We start from the raw sequence: 20047 nt of genomic DNA on the forward strand, positions 1-20047 counted from the left end.
TTCACACAGCTTTAACACCTCTGAAGGACCAGAGTTGATGGTTTACATTCAGTTCTCCAACTATTCCTAAAATGAAGAATGTGCTGCTCCACCTCAACAATATATTTAATGGATCAACTGGGACAGTTTGATATGTCAAGTTGAATAAAATGAGTTAAAATAAAGATCAATAAAAAGAGACCTCACATGAAACCTATAGTCCACATATAGTCTATAAAAATAGGTTTTAAGAAGTGATCTAAAAGATCTGATTTTGGGAGTCTGCAGTTATCGTCATTCATTTTGATACCATGGTCTGGGTGAATACTCGATTCTGATTGGCTGCAGGGTGTCCATAAAAAAGTGATGTAGGACCTATATATGTCAATGTGTAGGACACCGACTAAAGGAGTTCCGGTGAAACTGACTGTTTACTGTTCTAAATGAATGAGCTACATTAAATCAAAAAGGAAATGTGGATCTGTTATTTCCAACTCGTCACCACAGGATGGCGCTAACACACAGGCTACTTCACCTGAAACTGGAGGACCGACGGCGGACACGGAGGCAACCATCATTAATATCTGACAATGGACACCTCAGTAAAGTCATGAACTGACCCACAACAGGACATTATTTAGACAGAGATATTATTTAGGGCACAGCAGTAAGAGGGTTTCTGAGCAGTTTACACAACTGAAGTGCTTGTCATCCAATAGCTGAAAAATGTCATTCTTGAGATTTGAGAGCTCCAAAATGTTACAGTTGTTGATACACAGTGCTGAGCTGCATCTCAAATTAATCTTCAGGTTCCCAGCTTTCAGATCATATATCTTCTAAGTGGTATCTACTGTTGACCTGCTACTCCACTGCTAAATGCCATGTTGCAATAATCAATAGTTACCAATTATTGTCAATAAGAAGCAGACTCATAAGAAGTAGTATCCTAAACTATGGAAACTCACCCAAGGTAGTTTTGGAAAACCGCAAAATAGCTACAAGAGTCTTCATATTAATCAAGTCCAGGAGAGAAGTTAGAGTTTTCATGCTGATACAACCTATCAGTACAGTAGTAATAGAGCAAATGGGAAAGAGCAGCCAGTGAGGAATCAGCGAGAGAGAAGTGCGGGTCATGTAGAAGTGGGCGTGTCAAGTTACAGAAAAGTCGAGTTAGACTTGCAGGAAAAAAAAAAGGAACAAACTGCAGGAGGAGTCCTTACTGACAATATCATCAACCAAGCAGCGCCTCCGAGCAAGATAATATCAGATATTAATATCAGAATACAGACCTCCCTGTGGAGCACGCAGCCGATATGATAATAATAATAATAATAATAATACATTTTATTTATATAGAGCTTTACATGGTGGCTACTCAAAGACACTTTACAGTAAAACCAGCACATATAGCACATTAAATACAGATAAGCAGTAAAACCAACACATAAACCCGCATATTAGAATCAATTAAAAACAATAAAGTCAGTAAATCAGGTGAGAAATGTGAGACTGTTGTATGTGGAAAGCTAATCTGAGGAGGTGTGTTTTGAATGTGTCGGATGTGTATGGAGTTGAGAGGGAGGGGGCGATCAAGGGTGAATTGGTACACGCTCATGTTCACAACTTTGACCGGCGGTCCGGGAAGTGCCTGAATGGTGTGTGTGACACCTAATGGTGCTCATCACATCAGTAGCCTTTAAGTCAGCATTATTATACAGTTTGTAGCCTACTCTATATATTTACACTATTTCCTACTATGCACAACATTTAAACACAAATAAAGTTCTATATCTCATCTCATACATCGGTAACGAGTCTGTTGTAGTTCAGGTCAGTTACACCAAAATCATCACAGATTGTCTTCACACAATGTCTTACTGTTCATCAATGAGCTGTCATATTTTACATCTTCATAAGTCTAATAAAAAGCGTTATTTATTAAAATGTGTAAACCTAAACTCAACGTTACCAATAATTAGGGCTAACATTATTGTCAATAACAAGCTCATATATGAATTAAACTAGGCAAACTTACCCAGGGTAGTTTCAGCAAACAGCAAACTAGTAAAAAGTAAAAAGTAAAAAGTTTTCATGACACCTGTCGAAATGCTTCTAAGCCTGACTGTCATCTTCCTCATCCAGCAGTTTGCTTGGAAATGAAATGGTAAATTAGGCTACTCCGCGCCTCGTTGCTCTCTGCAGATGTGAGCTCGGAGCCGCTCGCCGCGGACAGGATCCTTCGAAGCCGGAATTTCTACGTCATCGTTCGGATCATGAGTCCTTCATTCAGAAAATTTCCCAAATAATATAGGCTAATAGACCGCAAAGGATGCATGTGCGGACCTTCTGCATTTTCTGCCTCAGTTCTGGAGTTCCCCTTCAGAGAGGGGCAAGGTGTGTAGCCTATTTGTGTATTAAAATGACATATTACACGTGAACTAGGGTGTAATTTCCACTGGGTGCAAGAGGGACCTGTCCCCCCACTTTTGAAATCCCATTTATGTCCCCCATTTTCAAATTGTGAACATGTTTGACTCCATTAAATTATTCTCTCAAGTCCTATATTAAACAATACATATTTTTCTTATACTAACTTACTATTCTTTCTGATAGAATTTATTATTATGATCAACTTATTTCCAGGATTTCGTATCATCATAATCCCTAAATGTTTGTAGAAATGCAGGAAATGGGATTCAAATAATAACATTTTTTCCTGGCGGAAGAACCAAGAACCCAGAGTGTTAAGGAACGACACAGGAGGAGGGACCCAAAAGCAGACGGCCAACACAAAAAGTAAAGGTAAATGTTTTAATGCGTGAAATATATACAATAAACGTGCTGGTGGCAAAAAAAGGGGAAGTTGTGTCGAGGGAATCCAGTGGTGAGTGGTGGGTGCTATGTGCTCTCCAGAGCGTGCCCAGTGAGGTGGTGGGTGTGACCATGTGGTAGGCCTCCTCCAGAGTCCAAACAATTAAGTCCAATCCGTAGAGAGAGAAGGGCAGGTGTGAGGAGCAAGCAGGCAGGCAGGCAAGCAGGCAAACGAACGAGCAAGGCAGGCTGCAACCTGAGACAAACAGAAAACTAAGTTAGCCACACAAGCAAGAACACAGAAAATACAGGGAACTAGGATGCCAATACCACGCTTGTAGACTGTACGATCTGGCGACGAGTGGATCACAGAGCCAGCCTTAAATACTGCAGGAGGTTGATGAGGGAATGAGCTTCACCTGGAGCCACCTGCCAGCTGAGCCACGCCCACAGCAATCAGCACGGGCTGCCATGATGACATCGTGACACAGAGATTAATATTATCAAGCCTAATTCGATCTCAGATTGCTGTATAGTGTGTTTAGTGGTATTAAATGTGGTGTGTTTCTCACATGGAAAAACAATAAATATTTTGATAAAAAAAAAAACAATAACAGAAGGAGAAATGGAAGGAGTGCAGGATTAGAGGAGAGAGAGGGAAGGAAGGAGAGATGAAATAATGGAAATCTAAAATATAGTGTATACTCTCACCAAGACTTGATGTGTTCTGCTGTTCCAGACCTTTAATGTGATGAACCTGTTACAGTGAGTTATGATGATCAAGGAGAGACAAAAGCACAGATCAGACTTTATGTAAACATAACCTTTAATTTAAAGCTTCAAGTGTTGAGGCAGAAGAGAACATAAATACACTGACAACATAATCCATCCATCCATAATCTCATCCCAGTATGGAGACATCCATTCAACACATTAACAGTAAAGCCAAATAATGACAAGTAATCTGGAGAGAATGGTAACTAGATCAAGGTGTGTAAACAAAAGGCAGCAGACAGGAAACCTTATCTTATCTCCAGTCTGATCCATAACATGTCACAGATGTAACTGGAAGTGTTTCTCTTTTCCTTAAATTAAGTGTGCAGCCTGGTCTGATCCCCTTCAAACAGCTAGCTAGGGAGGGGGGGTTCGGATGGTCCGGTGAATGAATGAACACAGCCCAGCAACACGGTCCACAGGAGCGCACTGGACACACTGTCTGTTAATGTTAGGATGGAGAAAAAGAGGAGTTCAATGGCTTTACGTCATAGGCCGACCAGGGCTATGCCATTTGGGGAGGGGCCGCTCACTGACCCCCCCCCCCTGTATTTCTGAAAATCCTAGACATGGTTGTGACCTGCACGTCGTTGGGGCCATAATGCACGGCCGATGCGCCTTTCCTTTCATAGTCTACACGCGCCGCCCACGGACAACGCATATTATCGGATGCATCGGTGCGTCAACCTAACAAAAACTAGGACGACACATTTTGCTACGCACCGACACATAACGGCGGCCGCAGCGTAGCGATGCGTAGCCTTGCGGACTCGTAAGTGCTTTCTGATTAGCCTGCGTTTAGCCCGATTAGCCGGATGGTGTTGCTAAGAACTATCATCAGACCGGCCCTCGATCGCGGCCTCGATACACCACCGGCCCACCGGGAAAAGTCCAGACTCTCCTGATTGCTACTCCGCTACTGTTAATTATATAAAATACTTTACGTCTGCAGGAGAGAAGTTATTGATAAATACTGAACATTAATAACACTTATTAAAGAAGTGTAACCCAAGTGGAAGTCGTACACTTAAGACGGACCACAGGAAAACTAAACCGCTCGCACCAGAAATGGGACAAACTTTCATAATCAGAAAATCACAGTCGACACTATTTACCAAAACAATAATAAATCTTAATAAAAAAATTAGATCAACTTTAAAATCTTAAAAAATCCAAAACAAAATCCAATTGGATCCTTTTGAATTGAATAAATGTCGTGGATGACCTCGAAGCAACCTCCAACCTCGGCTACATCTGGTGTCAACCACTTCCTGGTGAGGGCTTTCTTACCGACTAGATCTACACAACATTAAACATATTTACTTGTTTACAATCCCTCAACAGTTTCTGGTCTCAAACCAGGTACAGAGGCTCAGGGCCTGTTTACACCAATACGCTCGCGGGTCAAAACATCAAAATATTTGATCAGATGGGTCTTTTCTTTAGACTGCGACAGAGTTTTTTGGGGCTTAAAACCGCAAAAAGTGAAACCACCCTCCAGAGTGGAAATCTTAAAATGCTCCACCGTCCCGTTCCGTCTAAAGGGTAAAAAGGCACTTCGTTTTGTGTGTGTGTGTGTGTGTGTGTGTACCGTGTGTGCATTGTTTGGAGCAATAACTCCACCTCCTCGTCTGTCCAGACTAAATTGTCAGCTTGTTGTGGTTTGGTGCTACCGGGGAGAGAAGTAGAAGGAAGGTTCTACGCAGGAACGTGGACTTGGTGCTGTTGTGTGGCGGCGCTTCACACTACCACCTAGCCGTTCGTTGTTGCTTGTTTTTATATATTTTTTTATTTTCTCTCATGCCAGGGTTGCAACTGAAACAATAGGCTAAAGCAATAACAGTTTATGGAAAGGACAAGTGTAGCCTAGTTGTGGTCAGATCTTGTGCCAGACTGACGGGGAAGTGAAGCGTAGGATTCCCGCATTAACAGCGTCGGCTTTTTTACCAGCTGTCCTTCCCATTTGACCCTTGTGTTGTCTTCCCGTCAACCTTGAAAAATAATGACCTTATTACATCATTTTACTTCAGTAATGTTTTTATTGCAGGACTTTTACTTGTAGTGGAGTATTTTCACAGTGTGGTATTAGTACTTTAACTGCAGTAAAGGATCTGAGAACTTATAGTGAGTTACAGTGCCTTGCGAAAGTATTCGGCCCCCTTGAACTTTTCGACCTTTTGCCACATTTCAGGCCTCAAACATAAAGATATAAAACTGTAATTTTTTGTGAAGAATCAACAACAAGTGGGACACAATCATGAAGTGGAACGAAATTTATTGGATATTTCAAACCTTTTAAACAAATAAAAAAACTGAAATATTGGGTGCAAAATTATTCAGCCCCCTTAAGTTAATACTTTGTGTCGCCACCTTTTGCTGCGATTACAGCTGTAAGTCGCTTGGGGTATGTCTCTATCAGTTTTGCACATCGAGACGAGACATTTTTGCCCATTCCTCCTTGCAAAACGAGCACGAGCTCAGTGAGGTTGGATGGGAGCGTTTGTGAGCGCAGTATTCAGTTCTTTCCACAGATTCTCGATTGGATTCAGGTCTGGACTTTGACTTGGCCATTCTAACACCTGGATATGTTTATTTGTGAACCATTCCATTGTAAATTTTGCTTTATGTTTTGGATCATTGTCTTGTTGGAAGACAAATCTCCCCGTCCGTCTCAGGTCTTTTGCAGACTCCATCAGGTTTTCTTCCAGAATGGTCCTGTATTTGGCTCCATCCATCTTCCCATCAATTTTAACCATCTTCCCTGTCCCTGCTGAAGAAAAGCAGGCCCAAACCATGATGCTGCCACCTACCATGTTTGACGGTGGGGATGGTGTGTTTAGGGTGATGAGCTGTGTTGCTTTTACGCCAAACATAACGCGTTTTGCATTGTTCCAAAAGATTCGATTTTGGTTTCATCTGACCAGAGCACCTTCCACATGTTTGGTGTGTCTCCCAGGTGGCTTTTGGCAAACTTTAAACGACACTTTTTATGGATATCTTTAAGAAATGGCTTTCTTCTTGCCACTCTTCCATAAAGGCCAGATTTGTGCAGTATACGACTGATTGTTGTCCTATGGACAGAGTCTCTCCCACCTCAGCTGTAGATCTCTGCAGTTCATCCAGAGTGATCATGGGCCTCTTGGCTGCATCTCTGATCAGTCTTCTCATTGTATGAGCTGAAAGTTTAGAGGGACGGCCGGGTCTTCGTAGATTTGTAGTGGTCTGATACCCCTTCCATTTCAATATTATCGCTTGCACGGTGCGCCTTTTGGGATGTTTAAAGCTTGGGAAATCTTTTTGTATCCAAATCCGGCTTTAAACTTCTCCACACAGTATCTCGGACCTGCCTGGTGTGTTCCTTGTTCTTCATGATGCTCTCTGCGCTTTTAAACGGACCTCTGAGACTATCACAGAACAGATGCATTTATCGGGACTCTTGATTACACACAGCTGGATTCTATTTATCATCATTAGTCATTTAGGTCAACATTGGATCATTCAGAGATCCTCACTGAACTTCTGGAGAGAGTTTGCTGCAATGAAAGTAAAGGGGCTGAATAATTTTGCACTCCACTTTTTCAGTTTTTATTTGTTAAAAAGTTTGAAATAGCCAATGAATTTCGTTCCACTTCATGATTGGGACCCACTTGTTGTTGATTCTTCACAAAAAATTACAGTTTTATATCTTTATGTTTGAGGCCTGAAATGTGGCAAAAGGTCGAAACGTTCAAGGGGGCCGAATACTTTCGCAAGGCACTGTATATTGTAAAAACAGCACTGAAGTTCCCGGGAAAATTATATTCAGCCAAAACCGACTTCCATATTGTTCTGTGCGCCTTCTTTCATTTACCAGATTTGATTCACTTTATTTTATTTCTCTGTTGTAGCTAAACACCAAATCATATCTCAGATGTTTCAGCAGCAACATTATTTTTCTCCAACTCTTCTGGATTACAAATATTTTACATTGAAGGTAAAAAAAGTCTGTCTTTGCATTTAGTGTCAAACCCCCAGGAACTGAAACACTACCTGAATGAAAAACATAAACTGTGGTCATTTTATTATTGTAACAAAGGTCACCAAGTTTATTTCCTGGATTTAAAAGCTGCACTTCACTCAATGAAAGCATTATTTACACTGATAGTCATTTCTGCTGTAATAACTTTATTTAAATTCATAACTGAACATGGACAGAGCTCGTTAGATGTTAATATGCTGGAGTTAGCATCAATGCTAATTTACATCAGTAGTCACTAGACAGGTAACAATAGAAAGATCATTACAAGTAACATATGACATGATATATTGATGTAGTAATTACACAACTAGAAGAAGACAGAACATTATGTAACATGTCAATTTAAACTCAAACCTGTAGTAACATGAACATCATGTGAAATATAAAGATATATCACAACATTTTATATCACAAATAGTTTTCTGACACTAAGAACAGACAGAGGAGAGACTCTAGGAGTCTGGTTTAGTTTTTAGGACTGTGACTTTCTGCTCTGATGACTCCTTTAAAGAGGGTCCTGTTAGTCCTGATGGCTCGTTTCTCTGATAAACTCCACATCTGGACAGCTGAGAATATGTTTCTTTTCTTATTAATAGATTTAAAACAAAGACAGAGAATCAGTAGAACTGCTGCTGATGTTGATGATTATCAGTAGCAGGGACGTCGTTAGGCCTATTTTAGGGGTGCTGAAGCTACCCCAAAATGTTCCTAAGCCCCCCTAAATAATAAGAACAACAATAACAATTTGATTTATCCTCATTGATATTTAGACGCAACAAATGATGTTGGAGCCATTTCACCACTTTGTTTTGTATAGGCTACCATGTTGGTTATGACAAGCTCCACTCCTCTACTCACACCGGATTGTCATGGCTGGAAAAAAAGGGAGGATGCAAGGTAGGGTCAAACACACTAATCCTAGTCGCGGGCGCTGGACGGGAAATTGACAAGTGCGTCGGTCTTAAACTAGCAAAGACACAAAGACAAGACTGGCTGTAGTGATAGATTCTCTCTCTCCCTGTCAGCTGTAGCTCGCTCTACCTTCTAGTAACGTTGGACACAGCGGTCTCCCGAGCGAAGGAAAAGCGCTAACGGGAGCGCTATCACACTTTCCTTTCTCCCCTCGTTGGACTAAGTTTGTCTGTTTATTGAATGCGTTATTCAGTGCAAACATAACCGTGAATGTAGTTTAAACTCAGTAATGATGGTATGTTAGGTTATTACTGTCGCTCTGTTGAAGGCAGTCCGCCTCCCTGTACTGTCGCTACGCAGATCAGGACATCTGATTGATTTTACTGAACCGTAGTTAAGTGAAAGTAGGTCAAGTTGTAAAACCTACCAGCAGGGCACCATTTACAGAGGGCATTTAAATGTATTGTAAAGGCCAACAGGGTAGTTAAACACTATTTTGACTATAGCTAGGCTACAATGTTTTATTATTACGGTATCAAGCTTTTATTTTGGTAACCACAGAAACCGGAAGCATGGTAACGGAAATCAGCTTGACAAAAAACGGTGAAGAAGACGAAAGAAAAGTCTGAAAAGGTTCATGGTCAAAAACTGTAAAATGCCACGGAAAAACAGTTAAAACTACAAGATTTAGCTTCGGTCAATTGGGGAACAAGGTTCGTAGAGTTAATGAGAAATATATTTGAGCTATTTCAAATGTTATCGTGAAATGTATAATTTGATAATGTTAACGTATTGAAACTAATGTAAGGAGCTGTGTAATGGTTGAAATGTGACGGTAATGCATGGTTTATTTGTTTTACCCAGCTCTTACGTTGGTTGATGACACGGACGGCAATAAAGGTCATTTAACCATCAGTTCTGGCCTTCTCAATATTGACTGGATGCTACAGTAAGAGCTTGACCACCGCCACATGCTGCACGACGTAGCTACGAGATCCAACGGCAATACACGCAACGTCCAGCAGATGGCAGAAGTTGGTCAGAAAATAAAACAGTTCATCGAAAAGTGCTCAAAATGGAAGGATCACAGGCTGCTTCAGTAAGTCAAATGGACATAAATGAACAGATCACAAGTTTACAACAAGAAATTCAAGATTTAAAGGACTCACTTGAAGCTGAAAGTGAGGATAGACAAAACATTAAAGATTCAATCACATGCAAAGAACAAATCTTAACAGAGCTTCAAGACAAAGCTCAAAGCATGTCAGAGTTGCCAAGACGCTCTCAAAGAGCTAAAATACAAACGGAAAAGATGACAACATTTCAAAGGGAAGAAATGAGTAAAAGAGAAAAAAGACTAACAACTCTTTATGAACAATGGAAAACACAGGTACGCCAAACCAGAGAAAGGTTAAAGTTAGATATCACAGACAAGGAGATGTCAGAACGCGCAGACATAATAGAGCAAAGGAGAGATGATGTATTAAAGTTATATTCAGAAATAAGAAACCAAATGGCACCATCATCTGACACAAGGAGAAAGATTGATGCATGTGATGCAATAACTCGTGACATTATAAGGATAATTCTGGAAAGATTAAGTGGTGTTGATGAGGATTTTGATGCAGAGGCGTAAAGAACTCTCGTTCATGGACTTTAAAGCATGACTACGCCAGTCCATATACGGCTCAACCGCAGCATCAAATCGCAGCTAACGGTCCTCAGCTTCACAGCTCACAACAAAACGAGCTGACGAGCGGCAGAGTTAGCCGCAAAAGAGGCTGAATATGAAACTGTACTACAGGAACTAAGACAACAGGAAAAGATAAAAGCTCTAGAAGAGGAGCACAAGAAACAAATGTCAGCTCAAACATCAGAGTTGGAACGCCTGAAAGCACAGAAGGACGTGAAAGCAGCTCGAGCCAGGTTTGAAGCATATGACAGAGAGTTATCACAGGTGGATGACGCACAGTCAATAAAAGGTGAACAGGTGAGCCCATACTTCACACCCAAACAGCCCACACCGGCACTTTCTTCCATTCCTGTGCAAGCAACTCCCCCTAATGTCACTCAACTAGCTCAAGCAGTGCAGGACAGCATTAAACTGAACAGACTTCCCACGCCAGAACCCACAGTGTTTAGTGGCGAACCAATAAGCTTTATTGAATGGAAATCCACGTTCATGTCACTGATTGAACAAAAGGGCATCTCAGCAGCAGACAAGTTGTACTATTTGAAAAGATATGTAACGGGCCCAGCTCGAAAATGCCTTGAAGGGACTTTCTTTAGAAACGATGAGGAGGCATACAAAGACGCTTGGGACAAACTAAACCACAGATACGGCCAGCCATTTGTGATACAGAAGGCATTTAGAGAAAGGCTATCAGACTGGCCTAAGGTGCAGCCTAGAGATGCTGATGGACTAAGGGGATTTGCAGATTTCATAAATGCATGCTTGCTCGCAATGCCTCATGTAAAGGGGCTACAAATACTCAATGACAGCGAAAACCAAAAACTGTTGCACAAACTACCAGATTGGATAAACGCGAATGGAACAGGCAGGTAACAAAGACTCTAATGGAGGGCGGTGAGTTTCCAAAGTTTTAGTGCTTTTGCCTCTTTCCTCTCATTAGAAGCTGAAGTCGCCTGCAACCCAGTCACCTCCATTCATGCACTTCGCTGCACTGAAACAAACAGCAACAAAAGGAACACAAAGGAAATCAAAGGAAACAAGGCAAGTGTATTTAATACAAATACAACTGCACAAAGTGATAAAAGTACGATAACAAAAACACCTAACGGCTATCCATGCACAATGTGCCAAGGCACCCATCAACTTCACAAGTGTCCTGACCTCGTGAAAATGTCCCTAGAAAAACAGAAAGAAACATGTGAAAGACAATAGACTTTGTTATGGCTGGTTCAAAACAAGGACACAGTGCTAAGAACTGCAAATGCCGCCTCGGCCAGAATTTTGCGCAATGTGCCGACACCCAACATGTCTTCATGATGAAAATTATAGGAACGGTCCGCAAAGAGAAACATGTGTGAGCACAAACAATGCAGCTCAAAGTAACTTAACCCGAAACAGCTACAGCCATGTCATTTAATGTTGCCAGATCTGAACAGTCAGTCAGCACCTCAATGATAGTTCCAGTGTGGCTGTCAACTACCACTAACCCTCTCAAGGAAAAACTGGTCTACGTTATTAGACACACAGAGTGACACTGTATTCATTGATCAGGATGTCACACATGAGCTGCAGGCAGATGTTTGTCCAGTAAAGCTGAAACTAACTACTATGATGGGTAGAAATGAAGTTGTAAGCAGTGGAAAGGTGTCTGATCTCTTAGTGAGAGGTTATAACTCAGCCACAGTCATAAAGCTCCCCACTGCATATACACAAAGGATTACATACCTGCTAACAGGGAACACATACCTACCTGTGAAACAGCCAAACAGTGGAGTCACTTGCTACCGATTGTAAACGAGGTCCCTCCACTCCTCAGTTGCGAAGTAAGTCTCCTCATAGGTTATACTTGTCCTAGATCTCTTGCACGCACAACAAGTAATCTTAGGCAAAGAAAATGAGCCCTATGCCATTCACACTGACTTGGGATGGAGCATAGTCGGCAACTCAACACCATGCAACGCACAGATTACTGGTGCAAGCAGTCTCTGTCACCGTAACAGTTTTAAAGAAATCCCTCTCCCTTCACTCCAGCAGATGCAATACGTGCTTTGGAAAGAGATTTCAAAGAGACTGACGGGAATGAAAAGACTGTGTCGCAAGATGATTTAGTATTCCTTCAGAAACCTCGAGCATGGCATAACACAGACTGAAAATGGACATTTTGAAATGCCATTACCATTTAAAGAGAGACCACAAATGCCAGATAACAGACAACTCGCTGAAACCAGACTAAACCAGCTCAAACGCAAATTCATGAAAGATGAAAAATACAAAGGGGACTACATGAAATACATGAGCGACATCATCAAAAGAGGTGATGCGAAAAAACTGATGATAATGGACCGCCTGGAGAGACATGGTACATACCGCAACACGGCATCTATCATCCAAAGAAACCTGAGAAGTTACGGCCGTAGTCTTCGACTGCTCTGCAAAGCACAAAGGTACCTGTCTTAACGAGCATTTACTGAGCGGTCCTGACATGATCAACAACCTAACTGGTGTACTTGTGCGCTTCAGACAGCACCAAGTAGTTTCATGTGCGACATTGAAAAAATGTTTCACCAGTTTCAAGTCAAAGAAAATGATCGCAACTACTTGCGCTCGTTATGGTGGAAAGATGGAGACATGAACAGCCAACCACAAGCCGTAGGATGACAGTACATCTCTTTGGCGCGGTCTCATCAACCGTTTTGCGAACTATGGACTCAAGCACTTAGCCAAAGAGAACAGTTTTGCATATCCAGTTGGCTCACAGTTCATAGCAAGAGACTTCTACGTGAGCGACGGAGTCATCAGTGCAGAGACAGTAAAGGATGCTATACAACTGGCAAAGGAAGCACGCGTGAACTATGTGCAAAGGGTGGACTGAGGTTGCATAAATTTGTGTCCAACAACCCTGAAGTTTTAAAAAGCATTCCAGCTTCAGAGCATGCAACAGACAACAAAAACAAAGGACTTGACGTTTGATGAAACACAAACAGAAAGAGCACTTGGCATTTATTGGAATGTGAAGAAGGATTGCTTTACATTCAACATCACGCTAAAAGGACCAACCACCAACCAGCGTGGCATCTTGTCCACAATCGCGCAGCAATATAACGACCCCTTGGTTTCATTGCTCCCTACGTGTTTCAAGGGAAAAGGGATTCTCCAAGAAATGTGTCGGCAAGGAACAGACTGGGACGACCCACTACCTGAACATCTTAAGCCACGTGGGAGTGCTGGAAAGGAGATCTACACAATCGAAAAGGTGCAAATCAGCAGATGTTATGTTCCTGCCGATTTTGGAGAAGTGGTAAAAAGAGAAATACACCATTTTTCTGATGCAAGCACCACCGGATATGGACAGTGTTCTTATCTCAGGCTCATAAACAAAGGGGAAGACGTCCACTGTACCTTCATCATGGGCAAAGCACGTGTCTCTCCAACAAAGGTCACCACAATCCCGAGGTTAGAACTTACCGCAGCCGCAGTATCAGTCGCTGTAAGTAACACGCTAAGAGAGGAACTGCTCTATGACAATGTTGAGGAGTTCTTCTGGACAGACTCAAAGGTCACTCTAGGATACATAAACAACGATGCAAGACGGTTTCACACATTTGTCGCTAATAGAGTGCAGAAAATCCGCAACAGTACCTCACTGCAACAATGGTTTTATGTGCCTACCAGCGAAAACCCAGCAGACATGGCATCCAGGGGCACATCTGTAAATGAACTGCTTTCTTCTAATTGGTTCACAGGCCCTCCCTTCCTGTGGGAAAAGAAAATACAGCTTCCAACAAAAGAGACCATTGCACTTCCAGTAGGAGACCCAGAGGTGAGAAAGGTACAGTCACTAAGCACAGAAACAGTTGAACATACAAGCCTTAGTGACCGGCTCACAAAGTTCTCATCCTGGTCTCGTGCGAAGCCAGCGAGTCCGACGCCTCAGACGATACCTGCTCAGAGACAAATCAAAGACACTCACAACTGTAACTGAAAGACAAAACACAGAAACTGTGATTATTAAAGACTTACAAAGACAAGCATATCAAAACGAACTACAGACCTTAAACAAAGGCAAACAACTTTCAAAGAACAACAAAATGTACAACTTGGATGTCTTTTTGGATAAAGACAATGTGCTCAAGGTGGGAGGAAGGCTCCATCACTCATCCCTGCCTAGCTCGTTTAAACATCCAACAATCATTCCTAGAGAACATCACGTCACAAGACTGATAATTGCCCACTGTCACGAAAGGGTCAATCATCAGGGAAAGGGCTTCACAACGAACGAGATACGATCCAATGGCTATTGGATTCCAAAGTTGAGTCAAACGGTTGCATCCTACATTCGCCAGTGTGTGTTTTGTCGAAAACAAAGGAGACCTGTGGAAGGACAAAAAATGAGAGACTTACCCACAGAAAGAATTGAACACTCTCCGCCTTTCACTTACTGTGGTATGGACGTTTTTGGACCGTTCCTAACCAAACAAGCAAGGAAAGAATATAAAGGGTATGGCCTCCTTTTCACATGCTTTTACTCACGCGGCAATTCATGTCGAAATGCTAGAGGACCTATCAACGGACGCTTTTATAAATGGACTCCGGCGCTTTATCGCTATAAGAGGCTCTGTCAGACAAATAAAATGCGATCAGGGTACTAACTTTGTAGGTGCCAAAAACGAACTGAATGCAGCACAAGGTGAAATTGACACTGACAAACTGACAACCTTCCTTGCAGAAAAACAATGTGACTTTGTCCTAAACACACCTCATGCTAGTCACGCAGGTGGAGTATGGGAACGACAGATCCGGACTGTGAGAAACGTTCTTAATGCAACATTGGCTCTTGCACCCGGTCGACTCACCGACTCTTCACTCAGAACCTTCTTGTATGAAGCAGCTGCTATAGTAAACAGCCGCCTCTTACAACAGACAGTCTCAACGATCCAAACAGTTTGGAGCGCGCTAACTCCAAATCATCTTGTCACAATGAAAACCTCAACCCCTCTGCCTCCCCCAGGACAGTTCATTAAGGAGGACTTGTATGCCACAAAAACGATGGCGTACCAAGTACAGTACTTGCTCGAACAGTTTTGGAGCAGATGGAAAAGGGAGTACCTGCAGAACATAATGGTCAGACAAAGATGGCACAAGCCTAAAAGAAATATGCAAATAGGCGACATAGTAATGGACAAGGATGAAATGCAGCCACGATCCCAGTGGAAACTTGGACGAATATTGGACACTGTAAAAGATACAGATGGACTCGTCAGAAAGGTCAAAATAGGCTTTGCAGACAGAAATCTTACCAAAAGGGGTCAACGTGTGAACAAAATGTCTGTAGTAGAACGCCCAGTTCATAAGTTAGTTCTGCTACTAGAAGATTGTGAAAGGTAAATTTGACGGCTTAAGTGTATTGAAATGTGGAAGTTATAGTTGTAACATGTTTACAAGGTTATTTCTATATTTTGGTTAAGTATCTTGAAGAAATTATTTGTGTTTTTATGTGTGTAACAGCAAATAATTTGGTGGGAGTGTAAAGGCCAACAGGGTAGTTAAACACTATTTTGACTATAGCTAGGCTACAATGTTTTATTATTACGGTATCAAGCTTTTATTTTGGTAACCACAGAAACCGGAAGCATGGTAACGGAAATCAGCTTGACAAAAACGGTGAAGAAGACGAAAGAAAAGTCTGAAAAGGTTCATGGTCAAAAACTGTAAAATGCCACGGAAAAACAGTTAAAACTACAAGATTTAGCCTTCGGTCAATTGGGGAACAAGGTTCTTAGAGTTAATGAGAAATATATTTGAGCTATTTCAAATGTTATCGCGGAAATGTATAATTTGATAATGTTAACGTATTGAAACTAATGTAAGGAGCTGTGTAATGGTTGAAATGTGACGGTAATGCATGGTTTATTTGTTTTACCCAGCTCTTACGTTGGTTGATGACACGGACGGCAATAAAGGTCATTTAACCATCAGTTCTGGCCTTCTCAATATTGACTGGATGCTACATGTATCTCTAATCGTTTCTATGTTAACTGTTGGCCCATAGTAGTAGGAAAAAATATTTATGTAAAGCTACCGCTACCCCCCCGGGCCCGACGACGATATCATCGTCCATCACGATGTTTTACTGTAACCATCGTCAACTGCCAATTTAGGGGACATCGCCCAACCCTAATGCAAGGTGCCTGGGTGCTTTACCAAAAACAGACACACTGATTGAAACAATAACCCAAATAAACACACATTTACACACTGACACACACATGGTATGGTCTGATATGGACCACCAACTCTCTCAGACCGTGTCCTGCAGCGCTGTGTGGGTCTACAGTAGGCTGCGTCCTCCTCTGGCCTCAGGTATCTCATCGTTTGACCTCACTTCAGTCGTCTTCTTCCCTGTGAGAAGATGAAACCACTTTGTGACACGCTACATCTCAACAGTTCAGGAAGGTTTGTGTGTGCTGCTAACAAGTAGAGAGCAGGGTTTCTGCAGCTTTCAACAAGTCACATTTAAGACTTTTTAAGACCTTTAATCAATGAAATGTAACACCTATATCACGACATTAAAGAACAACGAAATGCAGAGTCACAAAAGTATTTGCAAAGTAAATAAATATTCAAACTGAATAAAAGAGACACAGACAGTAACAAAAATCTGTACGTATATACAGCAAATTATATTTGGACTATCAAAACACCACAGAATTGCTCTCTAATGCTTCCAACGAGCATCAGAGGTGGCATTACACGGATGTAGGAACATTTAAGACCTGTTCATTATTTAAGAACACAATACTTTTTAGTAGTTTTAGACTTTAAGACACCGCGGAAACCCTGAGAGACGGACGGTATTTTCTGATATCACATTTTAGCAAATGTATGCAAAATAGGGCTGGGCACCGAACATCAATACTTTTATGGCACCAAAAAAAATACTCAGATCCTTTGAGTATTGAAAAATTATTTATCTTTGGGTCCCAAAAGCGTCTGAGCGCAAGCTTATCTGTCCTCTACACACACACACACACACACACACACACACACACACACACACACACACACACACACACACACACACACACACACACACACACACACACGTCGGCTCTGCAGTTTTGTTGATGTCACAGAGAGTCACGGCGATGCCGATAAAGGGGTTTCAGGTGTGGTTACAGTTTTTCTAAACTTCACGCAGACAGCGTTTGCCGTGATATGATATTAATGGCGATCAGAAAGCAGTCGCTGTGCTGTTGACGTTACACTTCCTCTGAGACGAGCAGGCAGAATGGTGGTTTCTCTGCCCTGAGGACTGACTGACAGGCTGAGGTTGTAAGGCAACACAACTATTTCTACAGCACCTTTCAGCAACAAGGCAATTACAATTACATTCCTTTGCACTTAAGTTAGTTCTCCATTAGTTCATGTAGAGTTTGTTTTGAGTTTGCACTAAAAAGTCTTTGTTCATTACATTCCTTTAGATTTTGGTTAGTTCAATATTAGCCTGTACACAATGTAATTTGTTTATTTATTTATTATTTATAATATGTTCATGTTGTGGCAAAAAGGTTTCTCTATTTGTGTTAATTTTTAAAGTTGGAATTGATACCAATCCTGAGTATGTGACTGGTGCACCCCTATCCAAAAGCACAACCAGTGTTATTTAAAACATATGGTATGGAAAAAAGTATCGTTAAGGAACTGGCATCGAAACGGAGGTATCGAAATTGGCACCGGATCAAAAGATTTTGAACAATGCCCAGCCCAAATGAAAAATAGGGACGTAAATGATTAACCGTTTAAAATATGCTATACGAGTCAATTTCTCAACTGTAGTTTCTCTTTCAGATGCTCTTCTTTGTCTGCTCGTGGCTCTCTGCCGGACACAGCGGAGACCACCGGGACCGTGAGGTTACGGTGAGGTGCAGTATGGGGGTTAAACCAGCCGTCCTACACACAGACTACACCAGGCAGACACACAGCTGACAACCTCGCAGGGGAAGATAGTTTCAAATGCTTTGCTAGCGTCTTCAATTAACCAAATCTAGCGTCAGGAACAGCAACATCTCACCACCAGTCAGACTGACTGCTGGTTTGGGAGGGGGGCCTTTTCCCCCAACAGCTACATTAGCTCTCCAAGCTAACGTTAATCAAAGTGTTGACACATGAAAGAATCAAACATGTATTTTAGATGAAGGAGACGAGAGTATGTCCAGTTGATTCTCGTCCTTGTTTGCTCAGCGCTGTTAAATTGTACGTACAGGACGCGGTAGTTTTACACATATACATTTTTTGGCTTATTTTCAAAAATATTTCATTTTTTTTTACGTTTTCAGTGCTTTTATTCACTAGCGCCAGTATATAACACTGAGACTAACCCACTTGTGTTATAAAAGCATAAATCATGAATTATTTTGTTTAAAAGTTAAGATCAAAGAGATGTTTGTTGATGGATAATCCCAGACTGTCAAAGTTTAGTCTGAATAATGCTATTAATTGAATAAAACACTCAAAATTCAATAAAAGTACTTAATTGATCCTTCATTTTACTTGCGAAGAGCATTTTATGGAACCGTTGACAATGGAGAGTTGACAAACATTGTGATCAGGTCCAATATAAGACCTATATACCTCTTTCTGGGTGTTAAGGATTAAATGTTCCAAGTTACTTTCCCCACTGATAATAAAATGCTGTAAAGCAGTTTGTAACTTACGGATGACTCCACATTTCACCAGGAGAAGAAGAACAACACCAACAGCAGCAGCAGCAATAACAACAGCACAGACACAGGCCAACACTATTATCCAGACAGATTCCTCCTTTGCAGAGCCTGAAGAAATATCAGACAGAGTTGAGTTTAGAAGGACAGTTTCAAAAGGTGATCCAGGGTTTATCAACATACACATCCACTGTCAGAATCTCTCTGCTCCTAAATTAAATTATCCTCTCAGAGCCTATTCTCTGGCTGGAGTAGTTTATCCCAAACCAGTCTCCGAGGTCCCCCTCTTCACTGACTGGCCATCGGGCATACCGGGCATTTTCCCGGAGGGTCGACGCACTTTTGGGCCGAATCACCGATATGAATAGGCCGACCCATAAAGAACTCACAGCGGCCCATTGGTTCATTTTCTTTATTGGCACTGGCCTGACCCGATCAAATCCAGGAACCCCCTTCCCCACTCCGCCGCAAATTTACGAATCCCACTATGGCCACGCCTCCCGGCCCTGAGGAGCTGTAATAGTTATGCTGGAAGTTTAGCATTCACGTTAAAATGGACAAACGACCACCAAAGTGCAAGGGAGGTGCAGAGAAATTACAGGAGAAAAAGAGTAAGAATCTACAGGCGGATTCCTCAAAATGTGCCAAAATTTCTAACATGTTTGGGGCTGTAGTAGCTGCTTCAACATCAGCATTACCTGAAGTAGAGGAAGGAGGAGAGGTGGCTGGCTATACAGAGAAGCAGAAACAGCATCATGACAGGGAAGAAGAGGAGGAGGAGGAGAGGTGGCTGGCTATACAGAGAAGTAGAAACAGCATCATGACAGGGAAGAAGAGGAGGAGGAGGAGAGTGACCATGACAGGGCCATAGGAGCGAGGGAGGAAAAGATGGAAGAGAGAGTAGAGGACGATGTGGTAAGGAGTAGGCAAATTAACTGTCAGGAAGGGAGGGTGTGTGTGTGTGTGTGTGTGTGTGTGTGTGTGTGTGTGTCACGTCATAATGACAACAAGCAGTTTGGCTGTAACATTAAGTTAGTGGCTGTCAGGTAACCTGTTTAAGCTTACATTGAAAATGCTAGCGGTTAGCCTGTTGGGTAGCTGAAAAGTCTGTGATCTATAAAATCAGTGATGATTCAAGCA

The 20047-nt window shown here is 41.9% G+C and overlaps 1 protein-coding gene across 3 annotated transcripts in view; it reads right to left on the reverse strand.

The window, feature by feature from the left end:
• LOC120558849 overlaps positions 1-20047 on the reverse strand; it is a 128167-nt gene that overhangs the window by 67045 nt on the left and 41075 nt on the right. Inside the window, exons 5-6 of one of the 3 annotated variants that reach the window (XM_039800161.1) lie at positions 18902-19018; positions 16290-16586 (exon numbers count right to left, since the gene is read on the reverse strand). The exons of the other annotated variants lie outside the window; for them this stretch is intronic. Coding sequence (XP_039656095.1) covers positions 16516-16586; positions 18902-19018 — 188 coding nt within the window. The 3' untranslated portion in view covers positions 16290-16515. Of the gene's footprint in view, positions 1-16289; positions 16587-18901; positions 19019-20047 lie in introns of those variants that run through there. 3 annotated transcript variants of the gene reach the window in all.

The sequence above is a fragment of the Perca fluviatilis genome, chromosome 1 (assembly GCF_010015445.1).
Source record: "Perca fluviatilis chromosome 1, GENO_Pfluv_1.0, whole genome shotgun sequence".
In the NCBI taxonomy this organism is placed as follows: Eukaryota; Metazoa; Chordata; class Actinopteri; order Perciformes; family Percidae; genus Perca; species Perca fluviatilis.